Genomic DNA, 22,886 nt, shown 5'->3' with positions numbered 1-22,886 from the left:
AAAGTGTCTGAGTTTCTCTTTTGATATGATTGAATCTAGTTGTTTACGTTTGAGGGTGGGTGAGGGCAAGTCCCAGAATTTGCTTTTTTTTGTCTGAATGTCGAAAGTTCCTATCTTTTCTTTGTTTATATGTCTGATGCTATTTGTTTTCGTGTCTGGGTTGATTTTTGCAAGTCCAAGAATTTGTCATTGTTGGTTTGAATGTCTAAAGTGCATGTCTTTTTCTGTTTGTATGTCTGAATCTATTTGTTTGCATGTGTGGGTTGGTGTTTGGAAGTCCAAGTATTTGTCTTTGTTGGTTTGAATGTCTTAATCGTCTGTCTTTCACTGTGTGCGTTTCTAATTCTATTTGTTTGCATGTCTGAGTTGGTGTTTGCAAGTCCAAGAATTTATCTTTGTTTGTTTGAATGTCTAAAGTGTCTGTCTTTCTCTGTTTTTATGTCTGAATGTATTTGTTTGCATGTCTGAGTTGGTGTTTGCAAGTCAAAGAATTTGTCTTTGTTGGTTTGAATGTTTAGGTTAGGTATAAATAAATATTAATAACTAAATAGAATCATTTCTCCATGTTTAAGTTAGGTTAGGTTAGGTTAGCTTATCATGAGCGTTCATGATAAGCTAACCTAACCTAACTTAAACATGGAGAAATGTTTCTATTTATTTATTAATATTTATTTATACCTAACCTAAACATTCAAACCAACAAAGACCAATTTTGGACTTGCAAACATCAACCCAGAAACGTAAACAAATAGCATCAGACATATAAACAGAGAAAAGACAGACACTTTAGAAAATCAAACCAACAAAGATAAATTCTTGGACTTGCAGACACCAACCAAGACATGCAAACAAATAGATTCAGACATACAAACAGAGAAAGACAGGCACTTTAGACATACAAACCAACAAAGACAAATTCTTGGACTTGCAAACACTAACCCAGACATGCAAACAAATAGATTCAGACATACAAACAGTGAAAGACAGGCACTTTAGACATTCAAACCAACAAAGATAAATTCTTGGACTTGCAAACACCAACCCAGACATACCAACAAATAGATTCAGACATACAAAAAAAAAGACAGGCACTTTAGATATTCAAACCAACAAAGACAAATTCTTAAACTTGCAAACACCAACCCAGACATTCAAACAAACAGATTCAGACATACAGACAGAGAAAGACAGCCACTTTAGACATTCAAACAAACAAAGAAAAATTTTTGACCTGCAAAGACCAATCCAGACATGCAAACAAATAGATTCAGACATACAACCAGAGAAAGAATAACAGTTTAGATATTTAAACCAACAAAGCCAAATTCTTGGATATGCAAACATCAACCCAGACACGCAAACAAAGAGATTCAGACTTACAAACAGAGAAAGACAGACACTTTAGACATTCAAACCAACAAAGACAAATTCTTGGACTTGCAAACACCAACCCAGACATGCAAACGAATAGATTCAGACTTACAACCAGAGAAAGATGGACACTTTAGACTTTCAAACCAACAAAGACAAATTCTTCGACTTGCAAACACCAACCCAGACATGCAAACAAATAGATTCAGACACACAAACAGAGAAAGACAAACACCAACCCAGACACGTAAACAAATAGATTCAAACACAAAAACAGAGAAAAGACAGACACTTTAGACATTTAAACCAACAAAGACAAATTCTTGGACTTGCAAAAACCAACCCAGACATGCAAACAAATATATTCAGACATACAAACAGAGAAAGACAGGCACTCTAGACATTCAAACCACAAGACAAATTTTTGGACTTGCAAACACCAACCCACACATGCAAAAAAATAGATTCAGACATACAAACAGAGAAAGACAGGCACTTTAGACATTCAAACCGACAAAGACAAATTCTTGGGCTTGCAAACACCAACCCAGACATGCAAACAAATAGATTCAGACATACGAACAGAGAAAGACCGGCACTTTAGACATTCAAACCAACAAAAACAAATTTTTGGACTTGCAAACACCAGCCCAAACATGTAAACAAAGAGATTCAGACATAAAAACAGAGAAAGACAGGCACTTTAGACATTCAAACCAACAAAGACCAATTCTTGGACTTGCAAACACCAACCCGGACATGCAAACAAATAGATTCAGACATACAAAGAGAGAAAGACGGGCACTTTAGATAGTCAAACCAACAAAGACAAATTCATTGACTTGCAGACACCAACCCAGACATGCAAGGAAATAGATTCAGACATACAAACAGAGAAAGACAGGCACTTTAGACATACAAACCAACAAAGACAAATTCTTGGACTTGCAAACATCAGTCCAGACATACAAACAAATAGATTCAGACATACAAATAGAGAAAGACAGCCACTTTAGACATTCAAACCAACAAAGACAAATCTTTGGACTTGCAAACACCAACCCAGACATGCAAACAAATAGATTCAGACATACAAACAGAGAAAGACAAACACTTTAGACATTTAAACCTACAAAGACAAATTCTTGGACTTGCAAACACCAACCCAGACATACAAACAAATAGAATCACACATGCAAACCGGGAAAGACAGGCACTTTAGACATTCAAACCAACAAAGAAAAATTCATCAACTTGCAAACATCAATCCAGACAGGCAAACAATTAGAATCAGACATACAAACAGAGAAAGACAGACACTTTAGACATTCAAACCAACAAAGAAAAATTCTTGGACTTGCAAACACCAACCCACACATGCAAACAAATAGATTCAGACATAAAAACAGAGAAAGACAGGCACTTTAGACATACAAACCAACAAAGACCAATTCTTGGACTTGCAAACACCAGCCCACCCATGCAAACAAATAGATTCAGACATGTAAACAGAGAAAGACAGGCACTTTAGACATTCAAACCAACAAAGACAAATTCTTGAACTTGCATTTACCAACCCAGACATGCAAACAAATAGATTCAGACATACAAACAGAGAAAGGCAAGCACTTTAGGCATTCAAACCTCCAAAGATAAATTCTTGGACTTGCAAACACCAACCCAGACATGCAAACAAATAGATTCAGACATACAAACAGAGAAAGACCGGCACTTTAGACATTCAAACCAACAAAAACAAATTTTTGGACTTGCAAACACCAGCCCAAACATGTAAACAAATAGATTCAGACATACAAACAGAGAAAGACAGGCACTTTAGACATTCAAACCAACAAAGACCAATTCTTGGACTTGCAAACACCAACCCAGACATGCAAACAAATAGATTCAGACATACAAAGAGAGAAAGACGGGCACTTTAGATAGTCAAACCAACAAAGACAAATTCATTGACTTGCAGACACCAACCCAGACATGCAAGGAAATAGATTCAGACATACAAACAGAGAAAGACAGGCACTTTAGACATACAAACCAACAAAGACAAATTCTTGGACTTGCAAAAACCAACCCAGACATGCAAACAAATAGATTCAGACATACAAACAGTGAAAGACAGGCACTTTAGACATTCAAACCAACAAAGATAAATTATTGGACTTGCAAACACCAACCCAGACATACCAACAAATAGATTCAGACATACAAAAAAAAGACAGGCACTTTAGATATTCAAACCAACAAAGACAAATTCTTAAACTTGCAAACACCAACCCAGACATGCAAACAAACAGATTCAGACATACAGACAGAGAAAGACAGCAACTTTAGACATTCAAACAAACAAAGAAAAATTTTTGACCTGCAAAGACCAATCCAGACATGCAAACAAATAGATTCAGACATACAACCAGAGAAAGAATAACAGTTTAGATATTTAAACCAACAAAGCCAAATTCTTGGATATGCAAACATCAACCCAGACACGCAAACAAAGAGATTCAGACTTACAAACAGAGAAAGACAGGCACTTTAGACATTCAAACCAACAAAGACAAATTCTTGGACTTGCAAAAACCAACCCTGACATGCAAACGAATAGATTCAGACTTACAACCAGAGAAAGATGGACACTTTAGAAATTCAAACAAAAAAAGACAAAGTCTTGGACTTGCAAACATCAACACATAAATTTAAAAAAATTGATTCAGAGATACAAACAGATAAAGACAGACACTTTAGACATTCAAACCAACAACGACAATTTCTTGGACTTGCAAACAACGACTCAGACATGCAAACAAATAGATTCAGACATACAAACAGAGAAAAACAGGCACTTTAGACATTCAAACCAACAAAGACCAATTCTTGGACTTGCAAGCACCAACCCAGACATGCAAACAAATAGATTCAGACATACAAACAGAGAAATGCAGGCACTTTAGACATTCAAATCAACAAAGACCAATTCTTGGACTTGCAAACACCAACCCGGACATGCAAACAAATAGATTCAGACATACAAACAGAGAAAGACGGGGACTATAGATAGTCAAACCAACATACCTTCTATATGGTTGTCTTGTGTGGTCAAGTACGTTTTTAATGCACCTTCGTCCCCTTAGAAGTTTATAAAATAATGCCCTACGTGTTTTAACTGGAGATAATCATAATATGTCTGTTAGACATAGATATAATCAAGTAAATATATTACCGATGGCTGGATTATTCCGTTTTTATAATGCTCTTTTTATGTTTAAATATACGCACGCGTTATTACCTGAGTGTTTTAGGGAAATGTTTACAAGTGGTGTTAATTTTCATAATTACTCGACTAGAACATCAACATTAGTTCGGCGACCTCAGGTTATTACAAAGCGATCTGTTTTTTCCATAAGACATGTTGGCCCTCGGGTATGGGAACCATTAACGCAGGTAACTTCAACAATTGATGAGCTAAATGAATTTCGCAGTAAATTAAAAGGACAGTGTTTGTCTACATATGAGTTTTAATCCTTGCTGGGTGAATTTTCTCTCAAGTGATTGTGACCCTTTTTTTTGGGAGGGCGACGAGGAGGTAGAATAGAATGAATGATTTTTAGTTTTGTGTCTTCGGTATCCAATTAGGTCGTGAAAATATTAGAAATTAATTTATTTCGTTTATTTTTATTTATTTATTTTCTTGTTATTATTTTTTGTCCTTTTTTTTGGGGGGGGGGGGGGCTAAGGCTGGCTGGTAATAATTTTTTATGTAGGGTCTTGTAAAAGGTGATGTGTACCCATACAAGTTTAATAAACTTCGGGTTTTGTTGTTAATGTGTTGTATTTTTTTTAATAAAACCTTTTTCTCTCATGAAAACAAAGACAAATTCATCGACTTGCAGACACCAACCCAGACATGCAAGGAAATAAATTCAGACCTACAAACAGAGAAAGACAGGCACTTTAGTCATACAAACCAACAAAGACAAACTCTTGGACTTGCAAACATCAGCCCAGACATACAAACAAATAGATTCAGACATACAAATAGATAAAGTCAGCCACTTTAGACATTCAAACCAACAAAGACAAATTCTTGGACTTGCAAACACCAACCCAGATATGCAAACAAATATATTCAGACATACAAACAGAGAAAGACAGGCACTTTAGACATTCAAACCATCAAAGACAAATTCTTGGACTTGCAAACACCAGCCCATATGTGCAAACAAATAGATTCAGACACACAAACAGAGAAAGACAGACACTTTAGACATTCAAGCCAACAAAGAAACATTCTTGGACTTGCAAACACCAACCCACACATGCAAACAAATAGATTCAGACATACAAACAGAGAAAAACAGGCACTTCAGACATTCAAACCAACAAAGACAAATTCTTGGACTTGCAAACACCAATCCAGACATGCAAACAAATAGATTCAGACATACAAACAGAGAAGGACAGGCACTTTAGAGATTTAACCAACAAAGACAAATTCTTGGACTTGCAAACACCTACCCAGACATGCAAACAAATAGATTCAGACACACAAACAGAGAAAGACAGGCACTTTAGATATTCAAACCAACAAAGACATAATCTTGGACTTGCAAACACCAACCCAGACATGCAAACAAATAGATTCAGACATACAAACAGAGAAAGGCAGGCACTTTAGGCATTCAAACCAACAAAGACAAATTCTTGGACTTGCAAACATTAACCCAGACATGCAAAAAGCAGATTCAGACATACAAACAGAGAAAGACAGGCGCTTTAGACATTCAAACCAGCAAAGACAAATTTTTGGACTAGGAAACACAAACCGAGACATACAAACAAATAGATTCGGACATACAGACAGAGACAGACAGGCACTTTATACATACAAACCAATAAAGACACGTTCTCTGACGCGCAAAAAGCAGCACAGAAATTCATACATATACAATAAGATACACAAACATTGAATGTGATAAAATTGAGAATCATCAGCCCAGAGTGCAAAAGACTTGAACTTGCAAACCTACAGTCAGATATGTCAACACCTTAAATCAGATATACAAACAGAGAAAGACAGACACTTTAGACATTCAAACCAACAACGAAAAATTCTTGGACTTGCAAACAACTACTCAGACATGCAAACAAATAGATTCAGACATACAAACAGAGAAACACAGGCACTTTAGACATTCAAACCAACAAAGACCAATTCTTGGACTTGCAAACACCAACACAGACATGCAAACAAATATATTCAGACATACAAACAGAGAAATGCAGGCATTTTAGACATTCAAATCAACAAAGACCAATTCTTGGACTTGCAAACACCAACCCGGACATGCAAACAAATAGATTCAGACATACAAACAGAGAAAGACGGGGACTATAGATAGTCAAACCAACAAAGACAAATTCATCGACTTGCAGACACCAACCCAGACATGCAAGGAAATAAATTCAGACATACAAACAGAGAAAGACAGGCACTTTAGTCATACAAACCAACAAAGACAAACTCTTGGACTTGCAAACATCAGCCCAGACATACAAACAAATAGATTCAGACATACAAATAGAGAAAGACAGCCACTTTAGACATTCAAACCAATAAAGACAAATTCTTGGACTAGCAAACACCAACCCAGATATGCAAACAAATAGATTCAAACATACAAACAGAGAAAGAAAGGCACTTTAGACATTCAAACCAACAAAGACAAAGTCTTTGACTTGCAAACATCAAACCAGACATGCAAACAAATATATTCAGACCTACAAACAGAGAATGACTGGCACTTTAGATATTTAACCAAAAAAGACAAATTCTTGGACTTGCAAACATCAAACCAGACATGCAAACAAATAGATTCAGACACACAAACAGAGAAAGACAGGCACTTTAGATATTCAAACCAACAAAGACAAAATCTTGGACTTGCAAACACCAACCCAGACATGCAAACAAATAGATTCAGACATACAGACAGAGAAAGGCAGGCACTTTAGGCATTCAAACCAACAAAGACAAATTCTTGGACTTGCAAACACCAACCCAGACATGCAAACAATAGATTAAGATAAACAAACAGAGAAAGACAGACACTTTAGACATCCAAACCAAACAAGACAAGTTCTTGGACTTGCAAACACCAAACCAGACATGCAAACAAATACATTCATACTAACAAACAGAGAAAGACAGACACTTTAGATATTCAAACCATCAAAGACAAATTATTTGACATGTAATCATCAACCCTATCATGCAAACAACTATAATCAAACAAAAGAACAGAGAAAGACAGGCACTTTAGATATTCGCACCCGTAAACACATATTCTTGGACTTGCAATCCCCAAACTAAACACGTAAAAACAAAGAATCAGAGCTACAAGCAGAGAAACGCAGACATTATAGACATTCAAACCAACAAAGACAAATTCTCGGACTTACAACACCAACCCAGACATGTAAAAAATAGATTCAGACATACAAACATAGAAAGACAGTCAATTTAGACATTCAAAACAAAAAATACAAATTCTTTTACTTGCAAACACCAACACATACATTTAAAAAAATAGATTCAGATATACAAACATATAAAGACAGACACTTTAGAAATTCAAACCAACAACGACAAATTCTTGGACTTGCAAACAACGACTCAGACATGCAAAAAAATAGATTCAGACATACAAACAGAGAAACACAGGCACTTTAGACATTCAAACCAACACAGCCCAATTCTTGGACTTGCAAACACCAACCCAGACATGCAAACAAATAGATTCAGACATACAAACAGAGAAATGCAGGCATTTTAGACATTCAAATCAACAAAGACCAATTCTTGGACTTGCAAACACCAACCCGGACATGCAAACAAATAGATTCAGACATACAAACAGAGAAAGACGGGGACTATAGATAGTCAAACCAACAAAGACAAATTCATCGACTTGCAGACACCAACCCAGACATGCAAGGAAATAAATTCAGACATACAAACAGAGAAAGACAGGCACTTTAGTCATACAAACCAACAAAGACAAACTCTTGGACTTGCAAACATCAGCCCAGACATACAAACAAATAGATTCAGACATACAAATAGAGAAAGACAGCCACTTTAGACATTCAAACCAATAAAGACAAATTCTTGGACTAGCAAACACCAACCCAGACATGCAAACAAATAGATTCAGACATACAAACAGAGAAAGACAGGCACTTTAGACATTCAAACCAACAAAGACAAAATCTTGGACTTGCAAACACCAATCCAGACATGCAAACAAATAGATTCAGACATAAAAACAGAGAAGGACAGGCACTTTAGAGATTTAACCAACAAAGACAAATTCTTGGACTTGCAAACACCTACCCAGACATGCATATAAATAGATTCAGACACACAAACAGAGAAAGACAGGCACTTTAGATATTCAAACCAACAAAGACAAAATCTTGGACTTGCAAACACCAACCCAGACATGCATACAAATAGATTCAGACATACAGACAGAGAAAGGCAGGCACTTTAGGCATTCAAACCAACAAAGACAAATTCTTGGACTTGCAAACACCAACCCAGACATGCAAACAATAGATTCAGATATACAAACAGAGAAAGACAGACACTTTAGACATCCAAACCAATCAAGACAAGTTCTTGGACTTGCAAACACCAACCCAGACATGCAAACAAATACATTCAGACATACAAACAGAGAAAGACAGACAATTTATACATAAAAACCAAGAAAGACGAACTCTAAGATTTCCTAACACCAACCCACACGTTCAAACAAATAGATTCAGACATAAAAAGAGAGTAAGACAGGCACTTTAGTCATTCCAACCAACAATGACAAATTCTAGGACTTGCAAACACCAACCCAGACATGCAAACAAATAGATTCAGACATACAAACAGAAAAAGACAGGAATTTTAGACATTCAAACCAACAAAGACAAATTCTCGGACTTGCAAACACCAACCCAGACATGTAAAAAATAGATTCAGACATACAAACAAAGAATGACAGGCACTTTAGAAATAAAAACATCAAAGACAAATTCTTGGACTTGCAAACACCAACCCAGACATGCAAACAATAGATTCAGACATACAAAAAGGGAAAGACAGACACTTCACATATTCAAACCAACAAAGACAAATTCTTGGACTTGCAAACACCAACCCAGACATGTAAACATATAGATTCAGACATACAAAAAGAGAAAAACAGACACTTTAGACATTCAAACCAACAAAGACAAATTCTTGGACTTGCAAACAATAACCCAGACATGCAAACAAATAGATTCAGACATACAAACAGAGAAAGACAGGCACTTTAGACATACAAACCAACAAAGACCAATTCTTGGACTTGCAAACACCAGCCCACCCATGCAAACAAATAGATTCAGACATGTAAACAGAGAAAGACAGGCACTTTAGACATTCAAACCAACAAAGACAAATTCTTGAACTTGCATTTACCAACCCAGACATGCAAACAAATAGATTCAGACATACAAACAGAGAAAGGCAAGCACTTTAGGCATTCAAACCAACAAAGATAAATTCTTGGACTTGCAAACATCAACCCAGACATGCAAAAAATAGATTCAGACATACAAACAGAGAAAGACAGGCACTTTAGACATTCAAACCAACAAAGACAAATTCTTGGACTTGCAAACACCAACCCAGACATGCAAACAAATAGATTTAGACATACAAACATAGAAATACAGGTACTTTAGACATACAAACCAACAAATACAAATTCTTTGACTTACAAACACCAACCAAGACATGCATAAAAATAGATTCAGACAAACAAACAGATAAAGAAAGGCACTTTAGACATTCAAACCAACAAAGACAAATTCTTGGAATTGCAAATACCAACCCAGACATGCAAACAAATAGATTCAGACATACAAACAGAGAAAGACAGGCACTTTAGACTTACAAACCAACAAAGGCAAACAATTGGACTTGCAAACACCAACCCAGACATGCAAACAAATAGATTCAGACACACAAACAGAGAAAGACAGGCACTTTAGACATTCAAACCAACAAAGACAAATTCTTGGACTTGCAAACACCAACCCAGACATGCAAACAAATAGATTCAGACATACAAACAGAGAAAGGCAGGCACTTTAGGCATTCAAACCAACAAAGACAAATTTTTGGACTTGCAAACATCAACCCAAACATGCAAAAAACAGATTCAGACATACAAACAGAGAAAGACAGGCACTTTAGACTTTCAAACCGGCAAAGACAAATTCTTGGAGTTGCAAACACCAACCCAGACATGCAAACAATAGATTCAGATATACAAACAGAGAAAGACAGACACTTTAGACATCCAAACCAATAAAGACAAGTTCTTGGACTTGCAAACACCAACCCAGACATGCAAACAAATACATTCAGACATATAAAGAGAGAAAGACAGGCACTTTAGACATTCAAACCAACAATGACAAATTCTTGGACGTGCAAACACCAACACAGACATTCATACAAATAGATTCAGACATACAAACAGAGAAAGACAGGCACTTTAGACATTCAAACCAACAAAGACAAATTCTTGGACTTGCAAACACCAACCCAGACATGTTAACAAAAAGATTAAGACATACAAACAGAGACTGACAGGCACTTTAGACATTCAAACCAACAAAGACAAATTCTTGGACTTGCAAACACCAACCCGGACATGCAAACAAATAGATTAAGACATACAAACAGAGAAAGACAGACACTATAGACATTCAAACCAACAAAGACAAATTCTTGGACTTGCAAACACCAACCCAGACACGCAAACAAATAGATTCAGAAATACAAACAGAGAAAAAAAGGAACCTTAGACATTCAAACCAACAAAGACAAATTCTCGGACTTGCAAACACCAACCTAGACATGCAAAAAATAGATTCACACATACAAACAGAGAATGACAGGCACTTTAGACAAAAAAACCAACAAAGACAAATTCTTGGAATTGCAAACACCAACCCAGACATGCAAACAATAGATTCAGACATACAAACAGGGAAAGACAGACACTTTAGACATTCAAACCAACAAAGACAAATTCTTGGACTTGCAAACACCAACCCAGACATGAAAACAAATAGATTCAGACATACAAACAGAGAAACACAGACACTTTAGACATTCAAACCAACAAAGACAAATTCTTGGACTTGCAAACACCAACCCAGACATGCAAACAAATAGATTCAGACATACAAACAGAGAAAGACAGTCACTTTAGACATACAAACCAACAAAGACCAATTCTTGGACTTGCAAACACCAACCCAGACATGCACACAAATAGATTCAGACATATAAACAGAGAAAGACAGGAACTTTAGACATTCAAACCAACAAAGACAAATTCTTGAACTTGCAAACACCAACCCAGACATGCAAACAAATAGATTCAGACATACAAACAGAGAAAGGCAAGCACTTTAGGCATTCAAACCAACAAAGATAAATTCTTGGACTTGCAAACATCAACCCAGACATGCAAAAAATAGATTCAGACATACAAACAAAGAAAGACAGGTACTTTAGACATTCAAACAACCAAAGATAAATTATTTGACTTGCAAACACCAACCCAGACATGCAAAACAAATAGATTCAGACAAAAAAATAGAGAAAGACTGACACTTTAGACATTTAGGCCAACAAAGAAAAATTCTTGTACTTGAAAACAACCACCCAGACATGCTCAAAAATAGAATCAGACACACAAACAGAGAATGACAGACACTTTTGACATACAAACCAACAAAGACAAATTCTTGGACTTGCAAACACCAACCCACACATGCAAACAAATAGATTCAGACATACAAACAGAGAATGACAGGCACTTTAGCCATACAAACCAACAAAGGCAAACATTTGGACTTTGAAACACCAAACCAGACATACAAACAAATTGATTAAAAAATATAAAAAAAGGGGGCGGGGGAGGGGAGGGGATGGGAAGGAGAGGAGGGGTGGGGGGAGGGGAGGGGGGAGCTGAGAGGAGGTGGAGGGAGTTCTTTGGGGGCCCGGGGGCCCTTTGGGGTTGGGGTAGGGGACCTCACAACACTGTTCAAATGGAACTTGTGTATTATAACGACCACAGAGTTTCACCCCAAATTATCTTCTAAAATGTCTCAAACTGTTTCGCCTAAATCATCTTCTAAAATGTCTCAAACTGTTTTGCCTAAATCATCTTCTAAAATGTCTAAAACTGTTTCGCCCAAATAATCCCCTAAAAGTAATTTCTGCGTGTTCGTTTGTTTCGGAATCCCCGTGCTGTCACATTTGAAATTCCTAGGAAACCATTTCCCGCGTAAATTTCTTCATCTCATAGTTGTTCCTAGCTACACTATTAAGGTTTCGATAGAATATTAATTCCAGAATTTATCACTAAGCCTAATGACCAGAGAAGCAATATTTAAAAATAGAATAATAATTTATCTCTGGCACTAAAGACCATTTATCTCTCAGACTTAAAGATGAAAGAATCTATATTGTTTCTTAATTCCCCTTCGTTGATCAATAATTCCCCGTCGATTATGCAAATCAATTTCTCCGAAATCTAGATCCCCTCGATTATGCAAATCAATTTCTCACAAATTCTCTCCCCTTCTTGGATCAGTAATCCATGAATAAATTATGTAGGTTCAGTATTCAATAACATTGTACCGTTAGTATTCAGTGCGCATGCGCAAACTTCGTCCCGGAGTCAATACACTTAAAAACAGCCCCTGATTGACCTTGACAAAGGTGTCATTGACCCGTTAGTGGAGATACATTCTTTTGATAACCGAATTATGTAGGTTCACGATCTATTCGGGCCTCCCTACTCTTATCTCAGTGCTATACTATCTTAATCATAAGTTTTGCATAAGAGTTTATCACCTGAGACTTCAATCCCGTAATTCGGGCGTGTAAGTGGGAGGGCTTCAGTTAGCCCAACGTGTGCTGACTAGGGGACCTCTTGTTCTGAATCTGAGATTGTGAGAGCTTCTTGTTTTCATTAAAATAAATTTAAAAAAAAGTAAAGGGAGCGCTAAGTTTCTCTTAGACAGACATGAAACACCAGAAAAAAGACCATAGCAACGTATTTGAATTTGTTACTAGATGTACGCGGAGCAAAGAAATGCTCTGATAAAAAGACAGGGCTAGCATCTTCCCTTTGACCACTCCACCAAAACAAAGATGTCTCAATTTTGATTGGTATTCTGTAATAGAACATATGTAATAAAAAATGATTCCTCCATTGCGTCTCCTAAGACGGAAGTTAGTTTCTGGGTAGTCATTCTATCAATTTGAAGTTAAAAATTTTATTTTCAAAATTCACCAATAAATAAATAAAATAAAACATTTTGGCGACGGAGAAAAACATAAGAGGGTTTGTGGTCCCCCAATTAAATCAAATATTTAATTACGTCTATGTGAATAAGCCAAAATAAACAACTTTTTAAATAGATAATAACAAAATAGATATCAAACAGTACGTGGTAACGAACTGTAAGTAAGGAGTGACCCGGCTCAATAGTAACCAAACCTATAAAAGACAGAATTTTGATACAAATAGAATACATAAAAAGAATTGGATTTTTATGCTGATTTCAAATATATAAATTTGATCAAATTTAGTCTGACCCATCAAAAGTTACGAGCCTGAAAAAACTTGCCTTATTTTCGAAAACGGGGGAAACACGCCCTAAAAGTCATAGAACCTTAATGAAAATCAAACCATCAGATGCAGCGTAACAAAAAACCCTACAGTAGATGTTTCAAGCTCCTATCTGCAAAAATGTGGAATTTTATATTTTTTTTGCCAGAAGAAAGATCACGGATGCGTGTTTATTTGTTTTTTTTTTCCCAGGGGTGATCGTATCGGTCCAATGGTCCTAAAATACCAGGAGATGGCTTATTCTAACCTAAAATAGAAGTTCAGCTGCCCTTTTTAAGTGACCAAAAAAATTGGAGGGAAACTTGGCCCCCTCCCACGCTTATTTTTTCCCAAAGTCACCCAATCAAAATTTTAAGATAGCCATTTTGTTCAGCACAGTCAAAATTTTAATAAATATTTCTTTAAGATGACTTAGTCACAGTACCCGAAGGAAGGGCTGCAAGTTATGAACTTTGCCCATTATTTACATAAAATAAAATAAAAGTTTTTTTAACTGAAAGTAAGGAGCGACATTAAAACTTATAACGAACAGAAATTATTCTCTATATGAAAGGGGCTGTCCCCTCCTCAGTGCCTCGCTCTTTACGCTAAAGTTTGACTTTCTCACAACTCTATTTTTTTTTAAACAATGAAAAACTTTAGCGTAAAGACCGAAGCGTTGAGGAGGGGACAGCTCCTTTCATATACGGAATAATTTCTGTTCGTTTTAAGTTTTAATGTCGCTCCTTACTTTCAGTTAAAAAAACTTGCTTTTTTTTATTTAATTTTTGAACGTTTTTGAATAAATGCAGGTTTTGATTTTGGCTCACCGTACATGAATAAATAAAACAAAATTTTCATATTAATTTACTTATGTTTAGTTAAATGGCTTTCTCGAAACTTGTTTAATTTTATTTACTAACGTTTTTATTAGTAATAAATAACTTACGAATTACGTAACTTACGTAACTTACGAATTAACTTACGTAACGAACTTCTATATTCACATATTTTTAATACGTTTATTAGGGGGTTCGCCCCCTATTCAATACCTTGCTCTTTAAGCGAAAGTTCGAATTTTGTTCTAATTCTTTAAAAATGACCGCTTAATCACAAAGGCCGTTAATTAGAATAAATAGCTCTTATGAAAGTACTAAAAAATCTTTGGCTTAAAGAGTGAGGTATTGAATAGGAGGTGAACCCAATCATATATGTAATATTTTCTGTTCGTTTAAAGTTTTGATGTTGCTGTTGTTGCAGTTGAAAAACTTGTTTTTTTATATTTAATTTCTGATCTTTTTTTAAATAATGCTGTGAAGTTCGGCGTCCCCTTCATAGCAATGTCCCTTCCCCCATGAAAACTTTCTTCATGGAAAGATCCTCCCACATAACCCCCAACCCACCTCCCCCCCCACTACCTGGAAAAATCTCCCCTGAAAACGTCTGTATACTTCCCAATAACCAATACTATATGTTAACATTGGGTAAAGTTCATAACTTTCAGCCCTCCCCCCGGGAACTTCGGAGGATAAGTCATCCTAAAAATCATATTTATAAAATTTTCGAACATGCTGAACAAAATGGCTATCTCAAAATTTTGGTCGGGTGACTTTGGGAAAAAAATGAGCGTGGGAGGGGGCCTAGTTGCCCTCCATTTTTTCGGTCACTTAAAAACAGCACTAGAACTTTTAATTTCCATTCCAATAAGCCCTCCCACGATATTCTAGGACCATTGGTTCGATACGATCACCCCTGCGAAAAAAAAAATAAAATAAAAATAAACACGCACCCGTGATCTTTCTTCTGGCAAAAAATACAAAATTCCACATTTTTGTAGATAGGTACTTGAAACCTCTACAGTAGAGTTCTCTGATACGCGGAATATGATGGTGTGATTTTCATTAAGGTTCTATAATTTTTAGGGGGTCTTTCCCTCTTTTTTCGAAAATCAGCCAAATTTTCTCAGGCACCTAACTTTTGATGGGTTAAACTTGATGAAACTTATATATTTGAATTCAACATTAAAATCTGATTCTTTTGATGTATCTATTTTTATAAAAATACTGTTTTCTAGAGTTTTGGTTACCATTGAGCCGGGTCGCTCCTTACTTACAGTTCGTTACCACGAACTGTTTGATAGTATTGGTTATTCGGAAGTATACAGACATTTTCAGGAGGGATTTTTTCTGGGGGGGGGGGGGTTCGGAGGAGGGGATTACATGGGAGGATCTTTCCATAGAGGATATTTCCTTGAGTGAAGGGACATTTCTATGAAGGGGATGCCGGATTTCCCAGCATTATTTAAAACACGATCAGAAATTAAACAAAAAAACAAGTTTTTTCAACTGAAAGTAAGGAGCAACATTAAAACTTAAAACGAACAGAAATCGTAGCGTATATGAGGGGGCTTGCCCCCTAGTCAATATCTCGCTCTTTACGCTAAAGTTTTTTTGGTATTTTCCAAAGAGCTATTTATTCTAATTAAACGGCCTTTGTGATTAAGGGATTTGAGATTCGAACAAAATTCAAACTTTAGCGTAAAGAGCGAGGTATTGACTAGGGGGGAGGGGCGAACCACCTCATATACCCAATAATTTCTGTTCGTTTTAAGTTTTCATGTTGCTCCGTACTTTCAGTTGAAAAAAACTTGTTTTTTTTGTATTTAATGAATAATAGTAACAATAATAATGGTTTACAAAATATAGTCAAAACAGCGGATAAATGCGTTGGCGATCCTGTCTGTGCAGTGGATATCAAGGATGCTTCTGAGAAAATTATCCTCAGATCCTCGGATCACTTTTTTAGCTGATTATTAAATACCCATCCCTTCCATAAATCAGCATGGAGATACACTATTTTAGAAAATAAACAAGTTTTTGTCAGCAAGTTTAGTTCAACCAAAAGCTAGCAAAGGAATTGGTTCATTAAAATTATTTGTAAAAAAAAACTACCTATATCAAGATATATGTTTTGTTTAGATATACTTACTTATTTAATTTTCTGATTGTTGCTTTCAACACGTTAAAATCGGGACGTTCAGATGGATCTTCAGACCAGCAGCGCTTGATAATACCGATCAGCTCATCTTCGGTGGCCTCGTCTGGAATGCTTGGACGAAACGATTTGCCATTGGTGCACCGGACATTTTCGATTATCTCTAAAAAAAAATTAGGCTAGTTTAACAAATGAGAATTTGGAGGTGTGCTATAAATTTCAAAGTTCATGCCGTCAAAACCCATTGTATCAACACCCAAATTGAAAACATGTTCCCATTAGAATAATACGAAGCTGGACCGCCAATTATTATATTGTTTCATTCCCATTCCAAGACTTCTAGAAAAACAACAAAATTTTTATTTCATATTATTAACAATACTATTTTAATTAATAACTATAATATATGTTAATAATAATAATTACTTTCATATAATTAAACTCCGTTTAATGATATACAATTACTTTGACACCTGTTTTTGTTTAGTTAGTTAAAACACTATGTTCTACTTTTAAAAAATTCGTTTGCAAAGTTTGGGATACCGTTTCTTAAAAAAATGGCAGACCAGGTGAAAATAAGGGTGAAAAAATGTAAAAAAAATTCAACAATAACTTAATCAAACTACAATGAAACCTGGGTTAAATTAAAGGCATCAACAAGTAGACAGTACACATAGCTATGGTAAAGGTAGAAAGTTTTATTAGAAATTAAATTTATTAGTATAATTTGGGCCGTATCCAGGATTTTTTTCAGGAGGGGTTTTACTAAAAGATGGGAGTTTTACACAAACAACCTAAAAAAATGCATACTTATATTCATTTTTGTTACGTTTTTACGAGTCGGACAGACATTTTTTTTTTGGGGGGGGGGGGGGGGTGTCAAACCCTCTAACCCCCTCCCCCTTGATTACGATCCTGTCTGTAAGTACTCAGCACGGGGTGTGTCTTCTTGTAGGTAATCTGACCGTACTAAAGTTTCAGTGTGTTTGCTATATTGACTTCGCAACTTCGGTACAAGAAAAATATATAAAATAGTAGAGTATATATAAAATGTAAATATATATATAATATATATATATATATATATATATATATATATATATATATATATATATATATATATATATATATATATATATATATATATATATATATATATATATATATATATATATATATATATATATATATATATATATATATATATAGCCACACATACATGTGTGACTATGCAGAGTACTGAATGCTAAACATAGGTATCTGGACGCTACCCGTTAAAAAGTTCTTTATTTAAAGTGATTTGTTTAAGGTTCTTGAAAAAAAGAATACAATGAACTTACTATGTTGCTAGTTTGATAAATTAAAAGTGCGGAATAAGCCATTTTTGTAACTTTTCAAGAGAGCCAAAAAAGGGAAAAAAGTTTGTGGCCTGTGATCGGCCTGAAGAATGAGGCTAATGGGGATAAAGGGGACATTTTCTAGACCAACTTTTTATGCTCTTTTTATTTATATAAATTAAATTCATTTATACTGAGTGAATTCAAAATACGTAAGGAGATATACGCCACTTTATGGCGTATGTCTCCTTTTTCGTTGACAAAAAAAGGAGAAAAATTCCGGGTCCCCATGTTATAGCTTCATATGATAATCCTCTTCTGTCATTCTGAATTGCAACAAGACCTGATAAAAAGAGACATACGCTACTTAAAGGCTTATGTCTCTTTTTAGTAGTATCTATATACGCAATATCAACCATACAAGAATATTCTCAAAAGTGTAATAGATATGAACCATACAAGAATATGCAGCATGATTTCACGTGGACATTGCAAAAAACGTTGGCAACATATAAAGTGGTCAAACATGTTTTGAGAGTATGGTTGTGATTGTTTTTTTTGGGAATTGACATTTTTTTCTGATAACAAGTACAATTCATTGCGATCGTAGCTCTATGGTGTGGATGAATTGAAAATAAAATTTTTAACGAGAAATGTCTGAAAAGTGCATGGATGCTACAATCAGAATTGTTTGATTGACATTTGCAAAAAGGGGCAAGGGAAAAGAATTTTAATAACGGATAGCTTTACTTCTTCGATGTGTTCTGTATATTACACAAGTGGTGGGGTGATGGGAGCGGGGTGTCTTAGAGTAATTATAGTGCTGTACTTTGAGCCAAATTCCTAGCGAAAAACCCGAGTGTATGACGTGAAAATAAAATTTTTAACGAGAAATGGCTGAAAAGTGTTTTGGGAGAGATGGGTTGATTGGCAGAAGGGTGTCTTAGAGTACTTATAGTGCAGTACTGTGGGCCGAGTTGCAAGCGAAAAACCCGTGTGGATGACTTGAAATAAAAAAAATTTAACAAGAAATGGCTGAAAAGTGTTTTGGGGGAGATGGGTTGTTTAGCAGAAGGGTGTCTTAGAGTACTTATAGCGCTGTACTGTGGGCCAAATTCCTAGCGAAAACCCGATTGGATGACTTGAAAATAAAATTTATAACGAGAAATAGCTGAAAAGTGTTTTGGGGGAGATGGATTGAGAGTACTTATAGTGCTGTACTGTGGGCCGAATTCCTAGCGAAAAACACGAGTAGATGACTTGAAAATAAAATTTTTAACGAGAAATGGCTGAAAAGTGTTTTGGGGGAGATGGGTTGATTGGCAGAAGGGTGTCTTAGAGTACTTATAGTTCAGTACTGTGGGCCGAGTTGCTAGCGAAAAACCCGTGTGGCTGACTTGAAATAAAAAAAAATAACAAGAAATGGCTGAAAAGTGTTTTGGGGGAGATGGGTTGTTTGGCAGAAGGGTGTCTTAGAGTACTTATAGTGCTGTACTGTGGGCCGAATTCCTAGCGAAAAACTCGGTTGGATGACTTGAAAATAAAATTTTTATCGAGAAATGGCTGAAAAGTGTTTTGGGGAGATGGGTTGATTGGCAGAATGGTGTCTTAGAGTACTTAAAGTGCAGTACTGTGGGCTGAGTTGCTAGCAAAAAACCCGTGTGGATGACTTGAAATAAAAAAAATTAACAAGAAATGGCTGAAGTGTTTTGGGGGAGATGGGTTGATTGGCAGAAGGGTGTCTTAGAGTATTTATAGTGCTGTACTGTGTGCCAAATTCCTGGCGAAAAATCCGAGTGGTTGACTTGAAAATAAAATTTTTAACGAGAAATGGCTGAAAAGTTTTTTGGGGGAGATGGGTTGATTGGCAGAAGGGTGTCTTAGAGTACTTATAGTGCTGTACTGTGGGCCGAATTCCGCGAAAAACCCGAGTGGATGACTTGAAAATAAAATTTTTAACGAGAAATGGATGGAAAGTGTTTTGGGGGAGATGGGTTGATTGGCAGAAGGGTCTAGTGCTGTACTGTGGGCCGAATTCATAGCGAAAAACCCGAGTGGACGACTTGAAAATTAAAATTTTTAACGAGAAATGGCTGAAAAGTGTTTCGGGCGAGATGGGTTGACTGACAGAAGGGTGTCTTAGAGTACTTATAGTGTTGTACTGTGGGCCGAGTTGCTAGCGGAAAACCCGTGTGGATGACTTGAAAATAAAATTTTTAACGAGAAATGGCTGAAAAGTGTTTTGGGGGAGATGGGTTGATTGACAGAAGGGTGTCTTAGAGTACTTATAGTGATGTACTGTGGGCCGAGTTGCTAGCGGAAAACCCGTGTGGATGACTTGAAATAAAACTTTTTAACAAGAAATCTCTAAAAAAATATTTTTGGGGGATGGGTTGATGGCAGAAGGCTCTCTTAGAGTAGTTATAGTGTGATAGTGGGGAGCGAGTTGCAAGCGAAAAATCTAAGCTAATAAGGGTTTTTAACCGTAAACACTAGTTTTTTGTAAGAAAATTATGAAAAATACAATTCGTTGGTTCATAGGTGAAACTTAAGTTTAGTTATGGATCGAAAAATAAACTATTTCTGTAAAGTCTGAGCTAATAAGGGTTTTTGACTATAAACTCTAGTTTTTTTGTAAGAAAATTATGGAAAATATGATTCTCCGGTTCAAATGTGAAACTTAAGTCTATTTTTGGATCAAAAAATAAACTATTTCTGTAAAATCTGAGCTAATAAGGGTTTTTGACTGTAAACTCTAGATTTTTTGTAAGAAAATTATGGAAAATACAATTCTCTGGTTTAAATGTGAAACTTAAGTCTATTTTTGGATCAAAAAATCAACTATTTCTGTAAAATCTGAGCTAATAAGGGTTTTTGACCTTAAACTCTAGTTTTTTGTAAAAAAATTATGGAAAATACAATTCGTTGGCTCAAATGTGAAACTTAACTCCAGTTATGGATCGAAAAATAAAACTATTTCTGTAAAATCTGAGCTAATAAGGGTTTTTGACCGTAAACTATAGTATTCTGTAATAAAAGTATGGAAAATACAATTCTCTAGTTCATATGTGAAACTTAAGTCCAGTTATGGATCGAAAAATAAAATATTTCTGTAAAATCTGACATAATAAGGGTTTTTGACCGTAAACTCTAGTTTTTTGTAAGCAAATTATGGAAAATACAATTCTCTGGTTCAGATGTTAAACTTAAGTCCAGTTATGGATCGAAAAATAAACTATTTCTGTAAAATCTGAGCTAATAAGGGTTTTTGACCATAAACTAGTTTTTTGTAAGAAAATTATGGAAAATACAATTTTCTGGTTCAAATGTGAAACTTAAGTCCAGTAATGGATCGAAAAATAAATTGTTTCTGTAAAATCTGAGCTAATAAGGGATTTTCATCGCAAACTCTAGTTTTTTTTTGTTTTTTTTTGTAAGAAAATTATGAAAAATTCAATTCTCTGGTTCAAATGTGACAAGTAAGTCCCTTTTGGATAATGATAACGATGAGGATTGATGTTTATAATTCAGTATTTTTTTCATAAGAAAAAACCATTTTTTCAAACTTCGAAATTATTCAACTTTTTTTTTGTAGGTATCTTAAAATGACAAAATATGCTTACGGCTCTAACAATTGTACTCTATGATTGCTCAGAAACACGATGTGGCTTTCCCACTGGTATTCTATGTCCGGTTATCGACACTACCTAGTCTATTGCATGTATTAAATGAGTATTTTTTACGCAGTGGAACGATAAACAAATAAGTCATATCTTTAAAAAAAAAGTGAAGATGGATCATTTTGATAAAGTGTATTCACATGTCAATGTTATTGTAGCATTGAATGCCGAAAAGGAGAAGTATTTAAACTATGAAACGAGTAAAAATGGTAGCACTATTGGAAATGTATCCTTGCACAGTCATGACAGTAAGGAATATAATTTCTTTAGATTAAAAACAATTTAACTCTTACGATCGTGGATATGCAAAAATGAGGTATCCAAAGATGATATTAACCAGAGAAAGCGCCACCATAAAAATAATAGTTGATGAAGAGGGACATCTTCTCACTAGTTCTTACAGTAAGAAGTTACATAATTATGCTACCTATTGGCAACTTTTGGAATTTAGTATTCATTGGCAGGTCAAATGAAGACATATATACTCTGCTGGTAATATCATTGACAGTGCATTGTCGACGTGTCAAAACTGTTACATCTGTAAAAATAATGTTGTAATAGACATTGAAATTGCCGGAAAAATAAAAAGGGCATTGGCCGAAAATATCACTAAGGAATATAAAGATGAATCGATGAAAAACAAAGTACAAGCAAACGTCAGTACTATTACTCAAACAATTATTGAACCAAACAATAGCAAATATGAAATGCATAATGAAAATGTGGATGACCCCCCATTAGAGATG

General features: G+C 35.4%; 1 protein-coding gene across 1 annotated transcript in view; it reads right to left on the bottom strand.

Annotated features, from left to right (window-relative positions):
- The window catches only part of LOC148948199 (atrial natriuretic peptide receptor 1-like), a 177,683-nt gene that overhangs the window by 125,184 nt on the left and 29,613 nt on the right, over positions 1 to 22,886 (bottom strand). Inside the window, exon 2 of the mRNA XM_089094567.1 lies at positions 17,118 to 17,286. Within this exon, the coding sequence (XP_088950693.1) occupies positions 17,118 to 17,286 (169 nt within the window). The remainder of the gene's footprint in view (positions 1 to 17,117; positions 17,287 to 22,886) is intronic.

This window comes from Artemia sp. Qi Xiang Cuo, chromosome 9 (genome assembly GCF_049724085.1).
Source record: "Artemia sp. Qi Xiang Cuo chromosome 9, ASM4972408v1, whole genome shotgun sequence".
Classification (NCBI taxonomy): domain Eukaryota; kingdom Metazoa; phylum Arthropoda; class Branchiopoda; order Anostraca; family Artemiidae; genus Artemia; species Artemia sp. Qi Xiang Cuo.
Note: the sequence above shows the minus strand (reverse complement) of the source record. Positions and strands in the feature narration are given on the sequence as shown.